This window comes from Hemicordylus capensis, chromosome 2 (genome assembly GCF_027244095.1).
Source record: "Hemicordylus capensis ecotype Gifberg chromosome 2, rHemCap1.1.pri, whole genome shotgun sequence".
Taxonomy (NCBI): Eukaryota; Metazoa; Chordata; class Lepidosauria; order Squamata; family Cordylidae; genus Hemicordylus; species Hemicordylus capensis.
The window spans coordinates 148421829-148446867 of record NC_069658.1 but is presented as its reverse complement, the minus strand read 5'-3'; the positions used below and the strand labels follow the sequence as shown (position 1 = coordinate 148446867).

Sequence of the window (25039 nt, the reverse complement as noted above, 5' to 3'; positions counted from 1 at the left end):
TAATCATATATTTTTAAAAATAATAAAGTTGGTGGGCGGGGGAGCCACAGGTACCCAGGGAAAATCCCAGAGCCAAAGCTGGAGCACCAACCCCGCCCCCACACCCCTCAGAAATGTCCTGTGTAATCTCTACTGTGCTATCACAGCAGAAGCTACCCAGTGCTTGGAAGAACTACTGCAGGTGCACAAATACTCTAAAGAAATTCAAACTTAAAACATATTACATATTATTATTGGCATCGAAATTATATGTCTAGGTGATCCATAAGCACCATGCATGCGCACAAAAAGTGTTATTGGGGGGTGCGGGTGGGAATGAAGGTGTGATGTATAGGCAATGGGTGGAGGATTCAAGAGAGGATGGATCAGTGGGGAAAGGCAGGGAGATAGAACCCACAGCTTTTCAATACAAAAGCCTCCTGTGTGGACAGAATAAGGAGCGGGGAGGGGAGGGGCAGAAAGAGAGGCAGTCTGTGCACACAGCCGGTAGTGACTCTGGTTTGTATTTATCACACTTCCTCCTGCAATAAAACTCCCATCTGAAAAATCTCTAGGTCAAAATTAATATATACCGGGATGATAATTAGTCAGCAATAACCAAACCAAATAACCCACAGTTGTCTGCAAAATCCACTTCTTTATTGTCAGTTTGACACAGAACAACTAACACAAGAACAAATGGCTATGTAATTTATGTATTTATATGTGTATCCTGACCTTGAACACACATGGATTTATGGCAGCTCACAAAATGTTTAAGAAGTACAAAAACAGAATGAAATCTGTTTTAAAAAGCAAGCAATGTTTACAACATACAAGAACAAGCAGAAAAAGCAATCAGTAGCAGTTGTAAGCAAATTGCAATACTGTATTTGAAAGGGGTGGGAACATAAGGTCTTCACCTGACACCAAAATGACATCAAAGAAGATGCCCATAATGCCTCCTTTGGCCGAAACATTCCAAGCAGGGGTCATAGCTTTCATGGGAGAGAAGTCACTGACAGAGGGAGACAGGTACTTGAACTTTCCCCAACCAGGGGATAAGCCAAACTTCAAAGGTGCATCTGAATGTCTGGTGGGGGGAGAGAAAGGAGATAAATCATAGTTTAAGCTTCCAAAGTCAGAACACAGGAAACTGTCCTATGTCATTATCAACATCTTGACCAGGGATTTCAAAAGGAACATCTAATTGTTACACTGTTTTCTTTTGCAATCCTAAAGCAAGGAGATATGATCACAATTCCCACAACAATGGCAACTCACACACCAGCCTCATGCCCAGTGTGCTGAAGGAAATGATATCCTTTCTGCAGTCCTTTCTCTGTGTCATCCTCTCTAATAAAACGCTTGGTGTCCATCCGTGGATGGACACCAAGCGTGTGTTCGTGCCTTCCTTGGTGGTTCTGGGCATGCACAAAGCGCATGCCCAGAACAGGCCAGGGAGGCACAACCGCCAGCACCCGGCGGACATCTTGGGCGGCCAGAAACGGCCACCCAGAAGAAGCCGGGTGAGTGGCGGCGGGGAAAACTGGCCGAGGCGGCGGTGGAGTCACTGCCACGGTCGAAAAAGACAAACCCCAAGCCGGGGAGACGGAGCGGAGGCCAACGGAGGCCGCCGGCGGCCGGCAGCACAGAGCCGACCGCAAAGGGCCCGGCCCGGCCGCGGAGGACAGCAGCAGCGCCTCCAGAGACCGCCCGGCCGCTCACCCGCCCTCCCAGCTTTGCAAAATCTCCTTCCCCGCTCCCCCCCTTGATTAAGGGCCACAATGGCCCAGGAGAAGGCTGCCGCCCCCGCCTATTGCCCACACGCCCACCCAGCTGCCCGAGCCCACCTTACGTGAGGAGCTCACGAACAGAGCTCCTCTCTGTGCTAAGCTACTGCAACAGTATGGGCAGCAGATTAGCACAGAGAGGAGCTCCGTTCGCGAGCTCCTCACTTCCTCTTTGGCAATTATGTTTTTTCTTCGCCCGACTGCCACAGGCAGGAGCAGGTAAGGTGGGCTCAGGCAGCTGGGTGGGCGGGTGGGCGATAGGAGGGGGCGGCGGCCTTCTCATGGGCGATTTTGGCCCTTAATCAATTGGGGGGGGGAGCGGGGAAGGAGATTTTGGGAAGCTGGGAGGGCGGGTGAGCGGGCGGTGGGAGGACAGAGGGAGGAGGGGAAAGCTAGCGCCCGTTATCATAACGGGCTTAAAAATACTAGTACTACCATAAACTACACACTGCATTTGAAACATAGTTTGACCCTGTTTTTGTTTTTTAAGTTAAATAGCAGGCAATCAGTATCAAGACTACGGCATATGGGAAGGAGCTATTTAACCCTTTATTCTCATGCCAAGGTCTGAATTAAAGTTCACCTCACACCCCAAAAGATGCTATTAGCCTGGAAGGAAACGTTCCATTGGGGCAATTTTAATCCAGATTGTAGTCTAGTGGAGAATGAGTTAAATACCCCCTCGGCATCCTATTTAAATAAAAGCAAAAATGTATTTAAGATAACAAGGCGATTCTCACGACTGCCAAAAAGCAGGCTAAAGGAGCCTAGCCCACTGTCTGGAGACTGTGAGAACCACAGGGCTCACAGGCGAGCCTGGTTGCTCTCAAGCAGGTAACCCGCTTATGGAGCCCTCCCCTAAGCCCAGGTTGGCTCCGCTAACCTGGGCTCTATGATCGTGTGTTGCTACGGCGCAGCAACACATGAGGAGACCCCCACTGGAAGACTAAAAGCAGCCTCCTGGGCTTGGGGGTCTCTCCAGCATGCCCCACACATTTGCATGGGGCATCCTGGAACTTCCGGGGGCCGTGTGGACCCCGATCCCCACAGCCCCTGCCAGCTCCATGACAGATCCAGCAGTCGTGTGGGCAGCCGATCCAGCCACCCAAAGCTGCCTTCCGATCGTCTGCAGAGAGAACGGGCTAAGCCTGCTCTCCCCGCAAACCCCCTTACGGCTCTTCTCACTGATCGTGAGAATCGCCTCTGTGTGTGTGAAAGTGTGTGTGTAGGAAGTGTGTGATATTATTTGCAATGGAGAAAGGGCATGCTGAGACTGTTTCATTTTTCACCACGTCTTTACAGTTGTTCTGCAGCAAAGCCCAGAGTAGAGTGGAAGAGAGGAAGGCAGGGGGCCCATGGGCCCATCTTACAGTCTTGTCCCAGAGCCCACTCCAACCTTGCTGTGCCCCTGACAGCGATGCAGACGCAACGTTCCGATCCCACATGTGACTGCAAGAGGAAAAGCAATGACTGGCTGTCTGGCTGGCGCTTCAAGGGGCCCATCTGCAAGCACCCCCTATACAATTTGAAATACAGCTGATATGGAAAGCAGGGAGAAATCTGAACACATTTTACTTGTCTCAGTGTTTTGTTCCTCTGGAAATCACATTTGTCCAAGTCGGGGTGTTTTCTTTTCATGCATACTGTCCGGCTGATATCAACATCAAGTTTATACTTCAGCCCCTTCACAACCTAGAGAAAACAGTTTCCATAGCAGTAAACCACAATAAGGACAAAGTGGGGTGAACAGAAGCAAACTATATATCAAGTCCAAACACATAGCAATGGAATCACAACACACAATACAATACAAAATAATTTAAAAACTTTTTAAAAAGTCAATTTTACAAATCAAATCTGAAAATCAAAATTTAAAAGGCCTAAGTGAACAAAAAGGCCTTTACCTGGCGTCTAAAGGAACAAAGTGATGAAGCCAGGCAAACCTCATTGGGGAGGCTACTCCATAAATGAGGTGCAACCACTGAAAAGGCCCTCTCCCTAGTAGCCCATCACCTTGCTTGGCAGGGGCACTCAGAGCAGGGCCTCCAAAGAAGATCTTAAGATCAACAAAGACTCAATCATACCACCTTCAACTCTCTGAAAAATGAATGTGGCTATTCACATGTGCGTGTAAAACCAGGCTAAGGGAGCCCAGCCCGGTTTTGCACACCCGTGTGAACCTCCAGGATTTGGCCAATCCCGGCGGCTACACGGCGGCAAACCCACCTATTTAGCTACCCTTTAAAATGAGGTTAAGGGAGTGAGCGCTCCCTTAACCTCATTTTCTTGCACGTGTGTCAGCCGCGGCTGCTTGCAACCACGGCTAGCACACTTGGGGAGGGGAGGGGGGAATTCCCATAATGCACCACACACTCATGTGGTGCATTATCAGAGCTCCGGGGGGAGGGGCGACACATGGCGGTGTGTCCTGGCACCCCGGCCCTCGGAGCTGCTGGTCATCTGGGTGGGTGATCTGCCCACCCAGGGAAGGGAGGATAATTTTCTGTGGGGGGGGTAGGTTTAACCTTTCTTCCCTGCAGCCCACCTGTGAGCCCTTCTCATGGATTGTGAGAAGAGGTTCATTGTCTGTCTCAGACCAGATATTACAGACCAGATGGAACAATAACTGACATTTGGTTTAAAACTACAGTTTCTCAAAGAATGGCATAGCAAGCCAGCCACCCTACACAAAGAAGGTGGCTTCTCCCAATGTAACTCAGTTTCCTGCACAAACGCAACACTCCATCAACCCAGGGGCTGCCGAGAGCAAGAACAGGCAGCTAATCTGTTGTACAAACATTAGAGACTGATAGCATCCAGCATGTTCAAGGAAAGTGGCCATCATCCTAATGGATCATGTGCTTAAGGAGGGACTGCAGGGATCCTGTGCTGGGAGCCCTCACACAACTACCCCAGGCCACCTGCATGCAGCAAGTTGTCGTGGAGGAGCCATTAGAGTCTGCCATGCAGGAAGAGTCCATGAAGGAGAGTCTGCCAGTGCCATGCAGGAGAGGAGAGCTGGTCTTGTGGTAGCAAGCATGACTTGTCCCCTTAGCTAAGCAGGGTCTACCCTGGTTGCATATGAATGGGACACTTGATGTCTGAGCACTGTAAGATATTCCCCTCGGGGGATGGAGCCGCTCTGGGAAGAGCAGAAAGTTTCAAGTTCCCTCCCTGGCTTCTATCTCCAAGATAGGGCTGAGAGATATTCCTGCCTGCAACTTTGGAGAAGCCGCTGCCAGTCTGTGAAGACCCTACTGAGCTAATGGACCAATGGTCTGACTCAGTATATGGCAGCTTCCTATGTTCCTATGAAGTTCACTGACTTGGACTATAGGGGTTTGCACAGCTTGGCACATGCCAGGGGACTGGGGAAATGGTGTGACGGCTCCCAGCATCTCCCTGCACGGAGTCTCTCCATGTATGCACACTTCTTTAGTCAAGATGTCATCCAGTGAATCTTCAGTGATGAGGAGGGAATATCAGCTGCTGATTTCAGATTAATCTGAAGGGAGTGCTGTAAGAATGCCTTCAACATTAACAGAGCTGCAATAGCAGCAGGTCTAAGATGTCAATAATAACTCATCTCACCATCATCTATTTCAGAAGAGCTAGATTTATTTATTTATTTTATTTAAAATATTTAAACCCCGCTCCTCCATTACACTATTGCTCGGAGTGGCTCACAACATTTATGAAATAGTTAACAATGTAAAATCAGGCTAATAAAGTTAACCAAATTACATTTAACACGTTTGACCAAGCTAAAACCACAAACAGAATTAGTGTTTATTGTTTCAAATTAAAAGTTATTTTAAAAGCTAAAAACTGAAAATTATTATTGTTAGCTTGATGACAGGAGGACACTACACAAGCTACTGTGTTTGAATGTTCCATCTTGCGCTGGCATAAGAAAAACTCAGACTGCATTTTCTATTATTCTGTTCTTAGATGATATTTACTGCATTTGTTACTGTAATAACTGGTTGATTCTCACCTGCACTGTTGCTTTGTTTATATGAGATTCTTTGAAAAGGAAGATGTCATTTGAGCAGTTGTTGTATTTGTAAATCCCAGACCTAGCAGCTCTCTGAACTCCTGGATCATTGGTCTTCACAGGGGTAGGGAATCCAGGCTTAACAGTTGACTTGGTCAATTTTCGACTGATACCTATACAAAAATCCACAAATGGACAATCTTTTAGAAGACTTGAACTGTGAGGAAATGTTACACCACCAGGAGCTTTTCCAGACAGCAGGCTTGATGGTGGGTTTTCTGCTTTACTGCGAGTTTGAAGTTGCCCCAAAAAACCAATGCAAAAAGTGGGGTTTCTTTTACCCCACTATAAATCGGGCTACACTCTAACGCACAATGAAAAACCTGAATTGTGTGTGTGAAATGCTTCCTGATAGCTCACAGGGACTTCTGGGTAAATTTGGCTGATATGTGAATGCACACCTCCATTCCTGAGGAGATGCGAACTAAAAGCCGGGTGTGAAAAACTGTAAGTGTTCCCCCCACTCCCCCCATCTCTATTAATACATTCTTAAGCCTCATCGGGGCTGGCCTAAGGAGTGGACAAGTCAGGCAGTTGTGCAGAGTGCCTATCTGAAAGGGATACTGAGCTGAGCCTATGGAATTTCTGTTTGCTGGGTGAACTATGGAGGGGGCACCGAAGGCACTCCTCACCGAGGGAGCTATTTATTCTAGGTCTGGCCCCATGATTGATGACTAGAATCGCACGAGATCCATCTCCCACCCTGGCCCAGTTATATACCTCTCTAGCTGTTTCTAGAGAGAAACCACAAAAGTTGGCAGAAACGGCCAGGGGTGCCTCCTAAAAGTGGGGATTCTACATTCCCCAACCACCCTGCCAAGTTCCCCTCCCTTTCCTCCCCTCAGTTCTATCTACCCAGAGCTCCTCCTACTTGCTCCACCCATAGAAGTCTCTCCTATCAGCCATGAAAGTCAATATGAACTTAGATGTTCAAGGGCTGTATACCTCTGAATAGCAGGGTGCCTTCCAGATTACCCGCTACACCAGTTTCACTATGTGTCCTCCAAGTGTGCTTCCATACTGCCTGTGTTTCAACATTATTTATTTATTTATTTATTACATTTCTAAACCAGCCCATCCAAAGGGTCTGGGCGGTGTACAAGAAGTTTAAAAAGACACAAAAACACACACTATTTAAAACACAACACTCAAAACAATATAAAAACAATTTAAAAACAGTTCAAAACCATAGTAGTCCCTGCGCTGTCAGCAAGGTGCCGTTCACATTTCCGACGCCTTCTTTCGGGTTTTTATTGCTGCATTACAGTCCTATAATGTCACATATATGTTGCAAAAAATAGCTGTATTTTCCTGTTGTAGTAGTTTTGCGCAAGCTGGAAAAGACTACTCCCCCTGCTGGTGGCTTTGCACAACAAGCAGCTTCAACCCTTTATTTGCATTTTGAATGCAATCTGCCAAACTGAAGCATTTTACTGCTGTTATAGTGGGTAATCTGGAAAGTGCCCATATGCTGGGGATATATAGCAGGGGGACACTCTCCTTACAGGCTTCCCAGAGACATCTGGCTGACTGTAGCTTGGAACAGAATGCTGGACAGATGGAGATGAGTGACTTGCCTAAGACCACAAACAGTACAAGGCAGAGGTGAGATCTGAGCCTCAAACACCAAACCACTCCTTTGACTGAATATTTGCTGCTGTTGCAGCCACTGCCTCAATATTACTACAAAGGGCAAACATGAGCGCGGGAGGAAAATATCCCAAACTGAGTACAGGCAGAGGTGGAGTCCAGGCTGCAACCTCTTCAATACCTTCCCATCCTAGAGCTTTCCCAAATTCATTTCCTTCCCTCAAATCAATTTGGCTTCAGGGGAGTAACTATAATAGGGCAAGAGGAGACAGTTGTCTGGGGGCCCACTGCCTTGGCCCCCCCCAGAGGCAAGTCACATGACTGACTCCCCCAGCCGCACACCCGCCTGGGCTTCCTTCAGTTGTATTCATCCTCCGAAATTGATGTGAGAACTTGGAGCTACCAGAACAGAACAGACTTGGAGCTACCAGAACAGCATGTCTTTCTCTAGTACCATTAAATGACTTGCATCATCCACAATTTACAAAACCTTTAAAAATAAAAATTTTATATTCTATTGTAGTATATAAGTTATACATATGTGTGTGTGTGAGTGTGTACACACACACACACACACACACACACACACTTTACTATGCTTTTTGTTACCACTATTCAGCCTCATTTAAGATTCCTTTACTTCATGAGCTGAGCTTCAGTGAGGGGGGGTGGATTTCAAAATCTTGTCTCTGGGCCCACCCCAACCTTGCTACGCCCGTTTGGCTTTAAATAATTTCCCCATCATTCATTTTCCTCCCATATCCTCTCACAATTAATTTTCTCTTTAATTCATTCCCCCCCAAGTTCATTTTTCACCCAAGATTTCACCCCTTCCAAAACTCCACCCCCATTGGCCCATTTAATGTGCCTTTCTGCTTGCCAAAGCAGAAAAGAAAAAACAAAGAAAAAAACAATCCAGCTCTCGCTTCCCCTTCGGTCTTAGCCCAGCAACCTGATTCTATGTATTAACACCTAAGCCTGTTTCCTGATTCCTTTGTGGTATTAGTGGGCTGGGAAATTATATTACAAACATCTCAGGACTGAAATTTCAGTTAGTCAGCTCAGCTGCTACATAGATGTTCCCATGGTAGATTAAAAGCTAGAACAAATTCTATAATCTCTTAGCTCAATCAGTGTTCTCCAGATACTGGTCCAGCAGCCAGAAGTTTATTTTGTCACACAACCTGGATCTTCATGGGTGGTCAAGCTTTAGAATAAAGCTGGCAGCATTTACCAGCATAATATTTATGGAGGCCACGTGCTTTGGCACAGCCAAAAATGAAATCTAAAGAGAGATGCAACTTCATTATGGTGGAATACCTCTCTTTTACACTCTTGTGAAAACAAAATTGTTTCTTTTATGTGGGCGAAAATGCTTGTCACAACACTGGTTAAACTCTTTTAAAAAAACAATTTAAAGAGTAACAAGAAAAGTAAAAACATGTTTTCATTATCATCTCTTGAACTTCCATTTTATAGTAATTATATATGGAATATTACGTATAACAGTCCAGAAATCCTCTTCCACCTTTTACCAGCTTTTACCCCAATAACAAAAGTTGTAGAGGGGTATGAGATATGAATATAGATAATACACAAACCAGTCATCAATGTTGCTATTTGCTGTAAATTTAATATTCGTCTTCCATTGGTATTCCCATTCTTGAGTACTGATTGTTCTATTCGTATCCACTTGATCATGCAGTCCTTAATCTGTTCTGTTTCCGTATCATATTTCAACAGCAGTTTATATACCAATCCCAATAGATAATCAACATTTTTGGTTACTAATAGTTCAAATTCAGTTAAATCTCTGAGTTTTTCACCTTGTTTTAGTATTTCTTTCTGCACTGTCAAGCTGATTTGTAAATTTTGAAACCATGGAGATTCCTCAGACCATTCCAACGTAAGAGTTTGAATTGTTTTCAGTTTAACCTTTCCAGTAGTTAGGCTTTGCCAAGTATATGCCTTCTCTCTCTCCAAAGATCGTATTTGTTGGACTTGTTGGACTTTTCTTCTTCATTAAATAAAAAAATTCAAGATAGATGCCAAACAGGGGCGTAGCAAGGTTGGAGTGGGCCCAGAGACAAGATTTTAAAATGCCCCCCCCCCCCCAAAGTCCAGGGCTTCCGCACACCCCAGGCCCCCAAGGATTTAAGTCTGATATTCCAAAATAAGTATGCTGCCTGGAAATACATTTCACTGAATACACACACACATCACAATATATAGTGATATACATTGAGTACTATACATTTGTATTACTTTTAATGCCTAGAACACACTAGAAAGATGAATTATTAAAATAGGCCCCTCGCTGCAGATTAGCAAAGGAGACTTTCAACCATGCAGGGTGAGCCTAGGTTTGTTTTCCCAGAATTCTGAACAAATTCAGTCAAGTTTGATTGCAGGAGGTTTTTCACAGGAGGCTTTTAAAGCCCTTTAAGACACATCTCCTCTGGAATGGAGGTGCTGCATTCACATGTTGGCCAGATTTACCCTGAAGTCCTTGCAAGTTATTGGGGAGCAGTTCACACACAAGAAAAATAAAATAAAAGCACCACACATCCTTCACAGTTCTCACTCAGACCTTCTGGGTTGCAAAACAACTTGAACATAAGTGCATTTATAAATGAATGAATGAATAAATAAAATTAATAAAATACTGTTCCAGAAGTTTTTGCAATTTTCTGCCATGAAACAAGCCACTTATAGGACTTTTTAGATAGTTTTTTTTAAGTCAGCAAATTTTCCAAGCTGTTTCAAAATAAATATTCAGAGACTTCTCGGTCCCTCCCCCCCCCCATATCCAAGCCCTATGGCAAGCAGATCCCTATAAAAGGGGGGGGGGAAAGGTAACCACAAAAAGGAGTTCACACTCTACCTGGCAAATGCTGGTCTGGGTTGAGCAGGGCAGCAAGGGGTCTTCTGCTGCAGAGAACACTCTGGCTGCCTCCTCCTTCCTGGCTTGCTTGGGCCCTACTCGAGTTCAGGCTTCACTGCGGCCTGCACAAGGCCTCCGTGGAAGCCCCGCCCACCCACCGATCAGCTGAGAGGCGGGAGAAAAGGAGCTCTTTGCAGCTTGCCTGCTGCTTAGATTGCGGCCAGCAGAACAAGCAGGAGAGACGGCGAAGAGGGCAAGTGGCTGAGAGGCTATGGGGCTGGGCAGGGGGCAATGGGGAGTCACATGAGGTGCCTCTGGGGTCCCCCTCCAGGCAGTGGGGCCCCCAGACAACTGTCTCCCCTTGCCCTATCATTGTTACGCGCCTGATGCCAAAGGTGATAAGTCCAGGCTGATCCTTTTCTAGTATTTGTCCCAAACACTTAACAAGCTGTTTCTGATTGTATGCGATTTTATTTCTGGGTTATTTCTTTCTATATTAGTCCACAGGAATTTGTGTAACTCTTCCAGCAAATCTGATCCCTCCATGTCCATTAACAAGGTGTTCTAATCCAGTCCAAGATCCATGTCAAACGACTGGCGTGATAATATAGTTTCAAGTTAGGAACTGCTAGTCCTCCCCTTTCTTTCGTATCTTACATAATCTTAAATTTAACTCTTGGTTTTTCGTTAGCTCAAATAAAAGAGTTTAGATATCTCTGCCATGTGTTCAGCATTTTATCTTCAATCTTAACCAAAATCATTTGAAATAAAAAGTTCATTCTTGGTAAAATATTCATTTTAACAGATGCTATCTTTCCTAACCAGGAAAGATTTAATTTTTTTCCACCTTTCTAAATCTGCTAAAATGAGTTTCCACACTGGTAAATAGTTATTCTTAAACAAATCTTTATTATTCCCTGTTAATTTAATCCCCAGATATTTAATAGGTTTTGTTGTTGTCTGAAACCCTGTCTTGTCTTGTAAATAACATAATTCCATGGCTGACAAGTTCCACGTAATGATCTGTGTTTTACTTTTGTTAATCTTATAACCTGAGATCTTACTGTATTGGTCTATATGTTCTATTATTGCACCTAAAGAGCCCTTTGGCCGCGTAATGGTGAGAACCACATCGTCTGCATACAGCTTTATTTTATGCTCTCGGTTCCCCATCTTAATTCCATGAATCCTTTGCTCTTTCTGGATTTTCTTTGCTAAAGGCTCTAAAGCCAGAATAAACAGCATTGGAGAACATTGGTTCAACTCTGGTTGAGCTGCTGTGGAGGCCAAACCAAAATGCTTTGTGGGCCAAATGTGACTAATATTTATATATCACTTTTCAATAAAAGTTTCCAAAGTGGTTTACACAGAGAAATAAAAATAAATCTATAAAATGGCTCCCCTCTGTCCCCAAAGGGCTCACAATCTAAAAAAGGTACATAAGATAGACACCAGCAACCGCCACTTGAGGGATTCTGTGCTGGGGATGGATAGAGCCCTTGGCTCTCCCCCTGCTAAATAAAGAGAATTCTAACTTTAAAAAGGTGCCTCTTTGCTCAGTTAGCAGGGGAACTGGCCCATAAGATGTTTTTTGTAATTGGTTTGAAATAATCCCAACACTGTTATCTCTAGTGGTATATCAACATTTCTATATGTATTAAAGAGACGTGTCACTTACTATTGTGAAACTAGATTTTTTTTCCTTTCCTTCTAAAAAGACAACATTTTAGGCTGATGTTATAAGAAGAACAACCAGTGGCCTCTTCCTTTTGTTAACAGTTAAAAGTGTGGTTTCATGTTTCTGCAGCTGCTGGTAAACTCACAGGATACTTTAAAAAGTGTAAAAACCACATTCTTTTCAGTGATACTTTTTCAAAATGGAGAAAGGTTTTCAAAAAAGTCTGCCTAAATTGGGCAAGCACCCTGCACCCCAAAAAGGCCTACATATGTGCTCATGTATTTAAAAAGCACTCTAGCTAAATTAATGTTAAACGATATACAATTGCTGTCTCCAATGAACACTGAGGGCTGGTTTACGCATTAATATTAATAGCCTGATGACTGTAAGTATCAACTGCAGTGAAATTAGTTAAGGTATTATCACCATTGTTTGGTGTTTGGGTGATGTTTTAAAAATGCATTTGTTTACAACAGCTTTTAATCAGCAGTGAAGGCCTTAAAACAACCTCTCTCCTCTGCAGTTTTATTCTGTTTGGCTATTGTTGATCTCTGTTTTATTGTTTAGTGCAGAGTTTCTCAGCCTTTTAAGCAGCAAGTGCCCCCTAATTTCTGAAACATTTAAGGACCACCTCAAATGTCCAGTTAATTGGATATTTACAGTGATGTGTGCCATATATTGGAGGAATAGCTGTGTACAGAGCCATGAGAGAGCCAGTGTGGTGTAGTGGTTAGACTGCTGGACTAAGACCGGGGAGACCCGAGTTCAAATCCCCGTTCGGCTATGAGACTTGCTGGGTGACTCTGGGCCAGTCACTTCTCTCTCAGCCTAACCGACTTCACAGGGTTGTTGTGAAGATAAACCTAAGTATGTAGTGCACCGCTCTGGGCTCCTTGGAGGAAGAGCGGGATAGAAAAATGTAAAAATAAAAATAAAAAAATGAGAGGACAGATGTCCAACCTAGCATGAGCAGGTTTGCCACCTTTTACACCAGGGGTACACAACTTGAATATGTACCTGGGCTAGAGCTGATGTTGGCCAAAGCTAGGAGGGCTGGATCAAATTATTGCTGGGCATTACAAATGCCAACATTTGTGCCTATTTGTGCAAAATAGAGAGACGGGAGGAGAGGGGGAAGACAGAGAGTGATACTAATTCCAGGTAACCATAAGCAAAAACAAGCAGGCCTTCTTCTCTCCATCCTCCTCACTGGGCTTCTTTCTCCTCAGCCTCTTATTCTGCACCCTCGGTCTGTGTCTCAGATATCCCAAGGGGTATGTGTACTATACACTGAGAAACTATGGTGGTATAACGTATTTTAATGGTTTATTGTTTTAATCAATTGTTGTATGACACCTTGTGTAGAATATAACTATTTTAAAATAAATTATTTACATACCTGCGTTAACCTCGGAGAAAACCTTGGAGAAGCCGCTGCCAGTCGGTGTAGACAATACTGAGCTAGATAGACCAATGGTCTGACTCAGTATATGGCAACTTCCTATGTTCCTAACCAGCCCCCACATTCCAGATCACTGTCTGGAAAGACTCAGAGGTCATTCAGACAATCCAAAACTGTGTTCTACCCATGTTTGGGAGCTGTGTATGCTCCCAATTTTCAGTTGTGTGGAAGCAAGGTAGGAGGAAAACCTGGGTAGCTCTTCCTCCTACCTTGCATCTACACAATCACTTCTTCCCAGGTTTTCCTCTTACCTTGCTTCCACACAACTGAAAATTGGGAGCATACACAGCTCCCAAACCTGGGTAGAACACTGGATTTGATTGTGTGAATGACTTCCCAGTGTAATCAAAAAATTGACTCAGGGGGCCAATTCTGATGAGATGTCTGCTGGAGCATGCAATAAGGACAGAGTTGCACCAAGAGTGTGCCCACCATGACATCAATGGAGGACATCCTGACAGACTCTCAGCACATCACTCTATGGTGGGAGAGGGCTGTTCATCTGAGTCACCCCTCTACAAACATGATTAATAGCTGCTCAAACAGGTATCCAGAGTGTGTGTAGCAGGGCAATTCCGATGAACATACCCCTCCTGTGATAAAGGGATGCATTATGGGGGTCCCCCCTCCCCTCCCCGAATCTGCTAGCCGTGGCTGCTGCAGCAGTGGCTAACAGACGATCATAAAAATGAGGTTAAGGGAGCACTCACTCCCTTAACCTCATTTTAAGGGGAGGCTTCATAGGCAGGTTTGCCGCCATGGTGCCGTCAGGATCAGCCCAATCTTGGCAGTACACACATGTGTGCAAAACTGGGCTGGGCTCCCTTAGCCCGGTTTTGCATGCATGTGTGAATCGCTTCAATGAAAGATAACGAAAGTGAGTGCACGAGTCAGTCAGTCTTTTTTCTCCTGATGAACTGCTTCCCCAGCACAGACAAGAGGAGTTGCATCAGAAAAGGGGGAGGCAATGAATTATGTTTGAGGAACTTGTTTTCTTTCCGTTGGGAGAGAGCCCCTCAGAGGCCACCTCCCACTAGGAACAGCACTAACAAAGAAGAAGCTCTCACTGCAGACTTTGGCCCAAGCAACGTGTTATATTTAAAGATGTAGCTAAACTTCTGTTTCATATGTTGGGTTGGCGGGGGGGGGGGGAATTGAGTGTGAGGGCTCCCAGTCAGGGCTGTGGTATGAAGAGAGGAAAGTTTAACCCTTTGCCCTTGCATCTGTGGTCCTGCCTAAGATTATACACATCCTGAAACTTTTATTTCAGTTGTTGGCTGTGGGTCCACTGACACAAAGACAGACAGACAATTATGGTCCATAACCAGCTATTACAAAGCAGAATCTCAAGAGCAGAGCAACAGAGTATCCTACAATATAACAGTAAACTTCTATCTACAATAACATTACACAACGTAGTAACCCTCTCCTGATCTATGTAGATTTCCTTTAATTATTGTTATTGATTAACAGTTTACATATACTACAAGCGGCTGTGCAGAATCTAGTAACATTGTATCCTGATCAGAAAGGAAAAGTTGACCTGCCTGGGTACATCTTTTTAAAAGGTAGAATTAACTTCTGGCGGATATCCTGATTTAAAAAACAAACAAACAATGCACGAATACATGTTCCACTGTCTCAACCTCTTGCTCATGATACATGGACATGTTCGCCTTAAATATTGGGTCTTCAGAAATCCGCCTTCCAGTAAGGCTGTTTGGAGTACATTAAATCAAGCCATTGTGAACGCTCTATGCTGCTTCAGTATAGTTAGATTGGTTAAATAATATTTATTATTTATTTATTTATTGTTGCATTTATATACCGCCTTTCGTTAAAAGACAACCCCAAGGCGGTTTACAAAAGTTAAAACATACAATAAAAAGACAATAAAAATATTAAGCTAAAAAATATAAAAACAAACCAAATTTAAAATCTATAAAATACAAGCATAAAAACAATATAACAGATAAAAACACACAGAAGCAGCAGTAAAAACAATTATGTAAAAGCCTGGATAAAAAGCCAAGTTTTAACAAGCTTTCTAAAAGCCGTGATGGAGTCCGAGGAGCGAATGGCCACTGGGAGAGCATTCCCAAGTCTGGGGGCAGCAACAGAGAAGGCCCTGTCCCTTAATAGTTTAATTAATAGTTTTAATTTGGGCCTTACTCCTCCTAAACCAGGATATTTGGACAAGAAACTCCACTCTCAAGTTCTGTATCCCGGACATGTAGTCTAAGAATGTCATTAATTCGGTGGATAGCCCATAGCTCTGGAGTTTGTCAGCAAGGATGTTCATTATGGAAAGTATCCACTATTGTTAGAGGCAGGGGTGTAGCTAGGGGAGAGGGGACCCATGTTCACCCCTCTCCCTTGTGACCCCTTGGAGATAATGAAGAAAATAGGGAGGGGTGGAGCTGAGAGGCCCTCAGGAGCTGGGGGCCCCAGGTTCTTTGAACCCATTCACTCAATTATAGCTACACCCCTGGTTAGAGGGGCCAAGCCTATTGGAAAATAAATCACATTTTAGCCAAAAGTTAAAAAGTAAGCAACCCGGGCCTCAACCCTCAGCAGGCCCACCTATTCTCAAAGCAGCAATAGGTATACATTGGACAACAGCACATTGACACAAAGGTGAAACCCCTTCCTTCCCTATGCCACAGTCCTGCATGCCCTTTCCTTGTAGCTATTTATGAACAAATAATAAAAAGAGGGCTAAACAAAATGTTGAACAGAACATGCAGTTTGATCTTTAGACGGTATGTTTGTCTTCACCCGAAATGTGGCGGTAGTCACTGGAACACATTCTCTGCCCTAAAAACAACATTGTGAATTCATATTCAAAATAAGTCTATGACATTCGTCTTCATCTGTAATAGCCATTGTGATATCACCAGCTGGTAAGCCAATTCTCCTCTTAAACCCCTCATCACTCCAAACAGAAACCACAGCAGAAGGAAACAGATAACAGTTTATCTAGCAGCAGACAACTTCTGAGGCTCACATGTTTGCTTTTTCTCATCTGAATAAAGACGGAACCCGAAAACAAACCTTTTCCATGCCTGCTACAGTACATTTAATAGCAGTCTGAAGGATAGATATTGACAGGTAAAGCTTTTCCCTGCACACAGGTGTGGGAGGAAAAGCTCTGAAGAATCCAGAGGAGAGAACTGTGGTATGCAAGTATAAGACAGTGGAGTTGTATCAGGAATATGAACTGTTTAATGAGACAGATATTATTTAGAGAGAGGCAAGTGCAGTTTCCCTTCAGTGCTCTCCTTGCTGGCTATTTGTTACCGCCTCTACTCCAGGACAGGAATAAAAGTAACTAAAGCACCATTCAAAAGCTGGCCTGGATCAATGAACAGATTAACCAAAAACACCACAAGCTGTATCTGATATATGTCAGTGTTTCAGGATGCCTTTAATGGCACAGATCAGTAAACCAGGCGGCAATCCTAACATTGTTAAATGAAATTTTTGGAAGTACCAAGTTGACTTTGTTGTTTCTAGGAAAACTTGAAACTTCTAGGAAGACTTGAAAAAGCATTAACCACTGCTTTAATAAGTAACTGTGGTCCTTAAAACTGTTGGCATTAAAAATATAAAATCCACTCAGTGCCACCCTGCACTTTAGAAAAAGAAAGTACTGTATCTCTTGTACCAGATATTTTTGAACACACACATGCAAATATGGTAAGATTAATATTAAAGCTATTTCCTGATCTTACCGACTGAAGTCTGCAGCACCTCACAAAGACTCAGGAAAGAAAGAATAGTCAAACCCCATCTGAAGGACATTGTTATTACGTTACTACAACCAGCAAAGAAATGAAGTTTGCTCCACTCAGTCACTTGCTTCTTAACCCCAACTGAGGAAGTGGAGTTTCCACTGCTTCTTCAGAACTTTCATTGGTCAGTAAGAGTATTAAGGGCAAAAAAAAAATAACCCCAACCCAACCCCGACCCCCCTTGATACAGAATATATCTCTTGTTCTGTTTGTCTTTGCAGAATCTATTTTCTGTTAGCTTCTTTCTGAACAAGGCTAGATTATGCATGTTTGATAGTTGCTTCCCTCACAAAGTAACCTTATGTAGATTTAACTAAGAGTTTATACAGAAACCACTCTATTTTCTCCTTCTCCTTCCTCTCCCTTTTCCTTTTTTTTTTAAACTCCACCCTCACAATCTCTACAGGATCCCCACTGGGACAAACTTCTCATCAACAAAACAAAATATTACTAGATAGAATACAACACATCCTTTATAATAACCAGAATTGAAATAATGTAAAATCCAGTGGCAAAGTCTTGAAGTCTTTTAGGTAGTCTCCTTGTCACACACACTTCTAATTTGGGGTTCTCTGGCATAGGCAGAGGCATAACTAGGGAAAACGGCGCCTAGGGCAAGCACTGAAATTGCGCTCCCTCCCAACATACATCTGACTGACACACATGTTTCTGAAAACTTTTCTAAGATGCCTTAAAATCTCCAACCAGCATTATCCACGAATTCCAAAAGTCAGAGGCCCACCACACAATTATCGCTATGAACAACCCTACAAGGCTTTTTCTAAACTATGATCTTTGCTACAAATGTAACTTACAGTTGATAAATAGAAACCATAAAGTTATTCTGGAATTAATCATAATTACCTCCATCATTGAACATGTTAGCAAGCCACAGTTTATGTCTATTGATAGACTAGCACTATGAATACAACATATAACTTGTTTCCAGAGCAGATGCCAAACTGTGCGAGGTAGGTAGTTCAGCAGGTCACCAAAAAGAGTCTTCCAGCTAGTACAAGTGCTGTACACACAACAATGAGTCTATGGATGCCAAATAGGCCATTACATTTCTGATGATTCACCAGAGGAAGAAAAATGCTCCCTGCACTTATCAAAAATAATATCCTGAAGCAAGATACAGGGCTAGTTGACACAAGATGTTTTGCTAACACATGAGTAGTCTCAACAATCCTCTACACCACTCATAGAACCCTAGAATCACAGAACGTTAGAGTGCGAAGGACACTGAAGGTCCTTCAAAGTCCTCCCACTGAGCCAGTGTGGTGTAGTGGTTAGAGTGTTGGACCAGGACCGGGAAGACCGGAGTTCAAATCCCCATTCAGCCATGAAACGCACTGGGTGATTCTGGGCCAGTCACATATCTCTCACCCTAACCTATCTCACAAGGTTGTTGTGAGGATAAACAACCATGTACACAACTTTAGGATCCTTGGAGGAAGAGAAGCATAGAAATGTAAAAAAACCAAATGAATAAAATAAAATTGTGAACTTAGGACAATGGACATTAACAGTTCAAAATGAATCTTGCCAACAGTCGTATGTGAAACTTTATGGTTTTCCAACATAGTTCACAAAAACCTGTGTTTCTTTGTAGTTCAGCACAGGCAACTGCCGGGTAAACTAATACAGTACGCAGCGGGTGATGAAGACCTTCCAGAGATCTGAAACTGCAGGGTGGGTAAATCATACCAAGCATGCTTGGGGTGAGATGTTGGAATGTGGAATAAATGGGCCAATGCTCCGATTCGGAATAAGACGGCCTGATTGGCAGGGAACAACAGGTGTGCATCACCCACCCACCCCGGACATTTACAGCTCCTGCCACCGCCAGCCCCCCCCCCACACACTTCAGAGCGAGGCGAGAGGGGTACTCTGCACCTGGACGGGCCAGTTCTGGCTGATCTACCTCCAGAGGGAACAGACCCACCACGAAGCCAGAAAGCTCTAGGGGACCCACCGGCTGCAGTCCAGACCAACCCGACCCAAGAGCAACGAAAAGAAGAGCACCTCCAGGACACCGTCGCTGCTGCTGCTTCGGTCCTCGGTCGCTGCCCGCTCCTCCTCGTCACACCTGAGGTTTGCATTCCCCAGCATTATATATCATTGCAGCACTGGAGGCTGCATTCGCTGTATCCGAAGTTGAGGGAGGAAGCTCCTCCCTGTTTCCAGCTGTAATTGGCCGTGCAGGCTGTTCTTCATGCAAGAAGGAAGCCCGCACAGTCAGTTCCCCCTCCTCTCTGCAGGACCCCTGCTCTCTGTTATGTCTGAATTCGGACAGGACAGTGGGGGTGGGTTAGGGGGTGCGGAGCAGAACTGTGGGTCAATTGGACCTGTGGTTCCACATTACGTGTGAATCTGTCCACAGAAGCCTTAGTTAGTATTAACCACAGCTAGTGTACAGTGTAGATGTAACACTAGACCTTTGTTTAAGGAGTCAACAAAGGAAGGGAGAGCATTATTCACACCAGAGAGTGTGTGAGTTAAGAGACTGGCAGTCTTACGTCTGCATCAGGTAGGGTTGCCAACTGACTATAAAGAAACCTATCCTGGCTGTCTTTTGGGGCTTGTTTGTGGGCAGTTTGCCTGAAAACCACGAGGCAAGGTAATTTCCCCATCTCCGCTGTTTTTTGTTTGTGTCCAGCTTTATATCACAGATGGATACATAGTCAGTTCTGTCCCCTAAATGTACCCAAGGTGTGGCTGGGTAGTCTCTCTCTCTCTCCCTCCTGATTCTAACTGTCATATGGAGAGCTGATCTCGTGTTAGCGAGCATGAATTGTTCCCTTTGCAAAGCAGGGCCCACCCTGGGTTGCATGTCAATGGGAGACTATATGTGTGAGGACTGTAAGATATCCCCCTTAGGGGATGGGGTGCTCTGGGAACATGCATGCAGAAGATTCCAAGTTTCCTCATTGGCGTCTTCAAGATTGGGCTGAGAGAGACTCCTGCCTGAAACCTTGCAGAAGCTGCTGCCAGTTTGTGTAGACCAGGCCTGCTGTTTTTGGACTACAACCCCCATAATCCCCGGCCACAGTGGCCAATATCCAGGGGTTATGGGAATTGTAGGCCAACATCTGCAGGAGGGCCAAAACTGAGCAGCCCTGGTGTAGACAATACTGAGCTAGATGGACCAATGGTCTGACTCAGTATAAGACAGCTCCTTATGTTCCATGCAAACCACCACCCCCTACTGCTGTCAGTCAAATCGTTCCACCTCAAAATTTTAAACACCAAGTCAGGGCATGACAGCCCCTCACACCAGATCTCTAAGTGTTTGGGTGCTTGCATGCATGTGTGTCAGGGAAGAGAGTATATGTCTGTGTCTACAGCAGTGTAGTATGGCAGTGTCTGTATATGTTTGTGTGTATCTATGAGAATTCGCTTAGGAGAGTAATATGAGAATACGGTAGAATATTTATTTTAGCATCAGCTTTCATGGAGTGGGGCCCATTTCTCAGATGCATGGAGTGTTAGTTGGCAGTTGTGTATATACAAAAGAATAGAAGCAGCAGCAGCAGCAACAACAAAAACAACAACAAAACATTGTTAACAGTAAGGTCAAAGGGCTTGAGCTACAGTCTGTAATCATTTTAATGAAAATCTTAAATGTAAGAGATTGTGAAGAAACACAGATCTCCATCTTAGCTCACAAATGCCTGATACTTCCTGAGTGCTCTGAATGGGAGTCATTCCTCCCTTTTGTTACTAAATGGGGACAGTTTCTTACTTTTGTTATTGAGGGGACAGGGCCATCCTGTGGGCCTTTCTTTACTTCCAGTTTCCACTATTTCCCCCAGTTCCTTCTATTTCCCCAACCTTTGTTTTATCATAATTTTCATATACTTAGAAGTGGCTTCAGTCCGATTTAAAATGTTCTGGTGGGTTACTTGTAAAACTCTTCGCCATGTACCCAGTGGTGCAGCTAGATAATTTTGGAGCCTGGACCTAAAGGCCTTTGGAAGCTACCCCTCCCCTGCAAATTAAGCCGGGCAACCACATCACTGGGGGCAGAGTAAAGAGGATTTGAGGGCCCCCAGAGGCTGTGGAACTGTGTTCTTTCCCTCTAATTTTTAAAAGTAGTGAGTGGAGAGGGGTTTGTCCTGGGTGGCAGTATTGAGGCAGTGTGCGCACATAACACACACACACACACACACACACACACACACTCACTCACTCTACATACACTACGTATACTATACACCACATACTCACACTCACTCACTCACACTACACTCACACACACTTTGTTTGTTTGTTTGTTTGTTAACCTCCCACTCCTACCGGGGAGGGACCACCACTGCCTCCCATCCTCACCTCCCTGCCCCCAGCTCTGGTCTCTGTCCATCTGGGCTGCTGGGGCCAAGAGCTGCTGCCTCCCATCCTCCTTCCCCCAGCTCCAATTTCTATCTGGGCTGCGGGGGGCAGGGGAGCCACTGGGGGGGGGGAGCAGCTCTCGCCGCCTCTCATCCTCCTTTGGCTGCAGATCTCATGACATCTGCATCCAGAACTGGAGGAGGAAGAGGCCTGACAGGGGGCGAGGAGGAAAAGGAGAAAGTGGCGGCGGCAACCAAAGCTCAGCAATCTTCCTGGCCGGGGAGGGGGGGGGACAGGGTGGAGGGTGCAGCAGAGATGGCAGGCCCGCCAGAATCTTCTGTGCAAAGGACTGGGATTTGGTGCATGTGTGCTCCTTAGAGGGAACAGTGCTGTGGAGGCCCTGGAATTCAGGATAGATCCATGGAAAGCATAGAGAGATCCTTGTTTCGTCACAGAGATAAAAGCCCGATTCGGATATTATGAAGTATGTGCACTCAGGTGTTTGGACACATGTAGATGCTTTTGTGTGAATGACTACATGTGCTCATTTAAAAATGAACTTGGCTCTTGGCTCCCTCAAATGCAGAGTTCAGAAAGGAAGTGCTCAGCTGTATGAGTTAAATCTGTGAATAACTGTTATGTGCATACAGATCTGTATGTACATACACAGTACACAGATCTATATGCATCATACATAACGTGAATAGGGATAAGTACTGGACAATCCATAACAGCAGTAATAGTTGATATTTGTTTTCTTGGCTATGTAAAGTTACTTTAGATGGGAAACTATGGCTTCCTTTAAAGCCTAGATGGGTGAACCCAGACCTGTGAATGATGGGACAAATGGCTATGGAATAGGATAAATAAAGTAAGTAGGTGACTCTTCTTTTATGTAAAGCTTGAATGTATGAGATAAGCACAGTGATAACTTACAGCACCTTTGATAGGTGATTATACAGTCCCATGAGATGGGAAACCCTGTCTCTACGTAAGCCCAAACAGATGGAATAAAACCTCCTGATACATTATAATCCAATTATTTCATGCAGGAGTTTGCATTTGAAGTTAATTTGCAGTAAAACTATTCATCCCAAGTCTTTGTAAAGACAACACTGCTAAAGAAGCTGTGCTATATTTGAAGGGGAGATCCATAATATCCTATGTGATGCCTGTGGAGGTAGTGCCATCAATCATGGGGCCTGTCTTGCCTGGGCAGCATAGATTCTTTGGAAATATATGTTTGATTAATATCCCGGATTTGATGTGTCATTTAGACTATACAAGTTTACTCATGGGTAGTTCTTAACTTAACTGATGCTAAGCACCTTTGGCCCCCAGAGCAGAGAAGGAGGTCTTGAAGTTAACGGTACAACTTCAAATGGTACAGCTTCAGGAGAAATATATGTTGCCACCCAAACTCTTCAAAACAAATCCACAGTGGTGTGTGTTTTTCAAAACTTTTTTTCCTTGGTTCTCATACAGTAAAAGTGACCCCCCTCCAAAAAGAAAGAAAGAAAGAAAAAAGAAAAAGAAATACTATAGGCCGGCCAGCCCTATGTCAAGTGAGAGAAGCAAAATCCAACAGAGGGCACTATGACCCTTTGCAAAGCAGCTAGTTGGAGAACCACTGAGGAATCGAGGTTTCTTGCTAGGCACAGGGCAAGACACTTAGCTGAAGGGTGTAAAAATTGCTGTGACAGATGCTCAGGTAGTAGAAGGTCACTTCACCACACCAGGGGCGTAGCAAGGTTGGAGTGGGCCCAGAGACAAGATTTTAAAATGGGGCCCCCCCACTCAAAGTCCAGGGCCTCCGCACACCCCAGGTCCCCAAGGATTTAAGTCTGATATTCCAAAATAAGTATGCTGCCTGGAAATACATTTCACTGAATACACACACGCACACGTCACAATATATAGTGATATACATTGAGTACTATACATTTGTTTTACTTTTAATGCCTAGAACACACTAGAAAGATGAATGATTAAAATGGGCCCCTCGCTGCAGATTAGCCAAGGAGACTTTCAACCATGCAGGGTGAGCCTATGTTTGTTTTCCCAGAATTCTGAACAAATTCAGTCAAGTTTGATTGCAGGAGGTTTTTCACAGGAGGCTTTTAAAGCCCTTTAACACACCTCTCCTCTGGAATGGAAGTGCTGCATTCACATGTTGGCCAGATTTACCCTGAAGTCCCTGCAAGTTATTGGGGAGCAGTTCATACACAAGAAAAATAAAATAAAAGCACAAGACATGCTTCACAGTTCTCACTCAGACCTTCTGGGTTGCAAAACAACTTGAACATAAGTGCATTTATAAATGAATGAATAAAATAAATATAATACTGTTTGTTCCAATAGTTTTTGTAATTTTCTGCCATGAAACAAGCCACTTATAGGACTTTTTAGATAGTTTTTTTTAAGCCAGCAACTTTTCCAAGCTGTTTAAAAATAAATATTCAGAGACTTCTCAGTCCCTCCCCCCCCCATATCCAAGCCCTATGGCAAGCAGATGCCTATATATGGGGGGGGTGGGGAATGTAACCACAAAAAGGAGTTCACACTCTACCTGGCAGCAAGGGATCTTCTGCTGCAGAGAACAGTAGTGGCCACTCTGGCTGCCTCCTCCTTCCTGGCTGGCTTGGGCCCTGCTGGAGTTCAGGCTTCACAGAGGCCTACACCAGACCTCCGTGGAAGCCCCGCCCACCTGCCGATCAGCTGAGAGGCGGGAGAAAAGGAGCTCTTTGCAGCTTGTCTGCTGCTTCCATTGCAGGCCAGGAGAACAAGTTGGAGAGACGGCGAACAGGGCAAGTGGCTGAGGAGCCTTGGGGCTGGGCAGGGGGCAATGGGGAGTCACGTGAGGTGCCTCTGGGGGGCCCCTCCAGGCAGTGGGGCCCCCAGACAACTGTCTCCCCTTGCCCTATCGTTGTTACGCGCCTGCACCACACCACAAATTCTTTGCAGCCCCACCTTCAGCATGAATGCCTGAGTCACACTTTGTTACAGACAGACTTCCTGCCCCTATTCTAATCTTCATACTCCACCAATTTGGCATACTGAGCATGCAGCTTGTTCTAGAACAAAACATGTATGCTTTCTTTCCTAGAGCTTTACCTGTGTGAACTCACATTCTTTCTCTCCTGCCCCGATTTAGTCAATGAAAACCTACACTGCAATACACGTGTTAAATCTTAAAGGTGCTATAAGAGACTCTGCTCTTTTTCTAGAGAGTTTGTCTTGCTTGAGTTGTTTTGTAACATCTAGCAGGGGCCAATTAAGAAGTTGCAGCCCTAAGGCAAACTGCTTAGATTGGGTGATGAGATAGTAGCCCAGTTCAGACAATCATGAATATGAACACAACCTGTATGAGCAAATACAGTTCTGCATGCTGTCCAAACTCAGGAGTTATGGTTTAGTTGTGACTTACGGGATTTGAAACCAAGAATAGACATGCTATAAATTGTGCA

The 25039-nt window shown here is 44.5% G+C and overlaps 1 protein-coding gene across 3 annotated transcripts; it reads right to left on the bottom strand.

The window, feature by feature from the left end:
- Positions 1-617: 617 nt before the first annotated feature.
- On the bottom strand, positions 618-25039 carry CST7 (cystatin F). 3 transcript variants are annotated; one of them, XM_053298765.1, is made up of 4 exons: positions 25000-25039; positions 5770-5942; positions 3348-3464; positions 618-1072 (listed from the first exon to the last, which is right to left on the bottom strand). In XM_053298765.1, exons 1-4 carry the CDS (start codon positions 25022-25024, stop codon positions 995-997), a joined length of 393 nt encoding a protein of 130 aa, XP_053154740.1. In that variant the 5' UTR covers positions 25025-25039; the 3' UTR covers positions 618-994. The 3 variants fall into 3 exon arrangements, with proteins under 3 accessions (XP_053154740.1, XP_053154742.1, XP_053154739.1); XM_053298767.1 differs by lacking the exon at positions 25000-25039 and adding an exon at positions 18102-18129; XM_053298764.1 differs by lacking the exon at positions 25000-25039 and adding an exon at positions 17178-17311.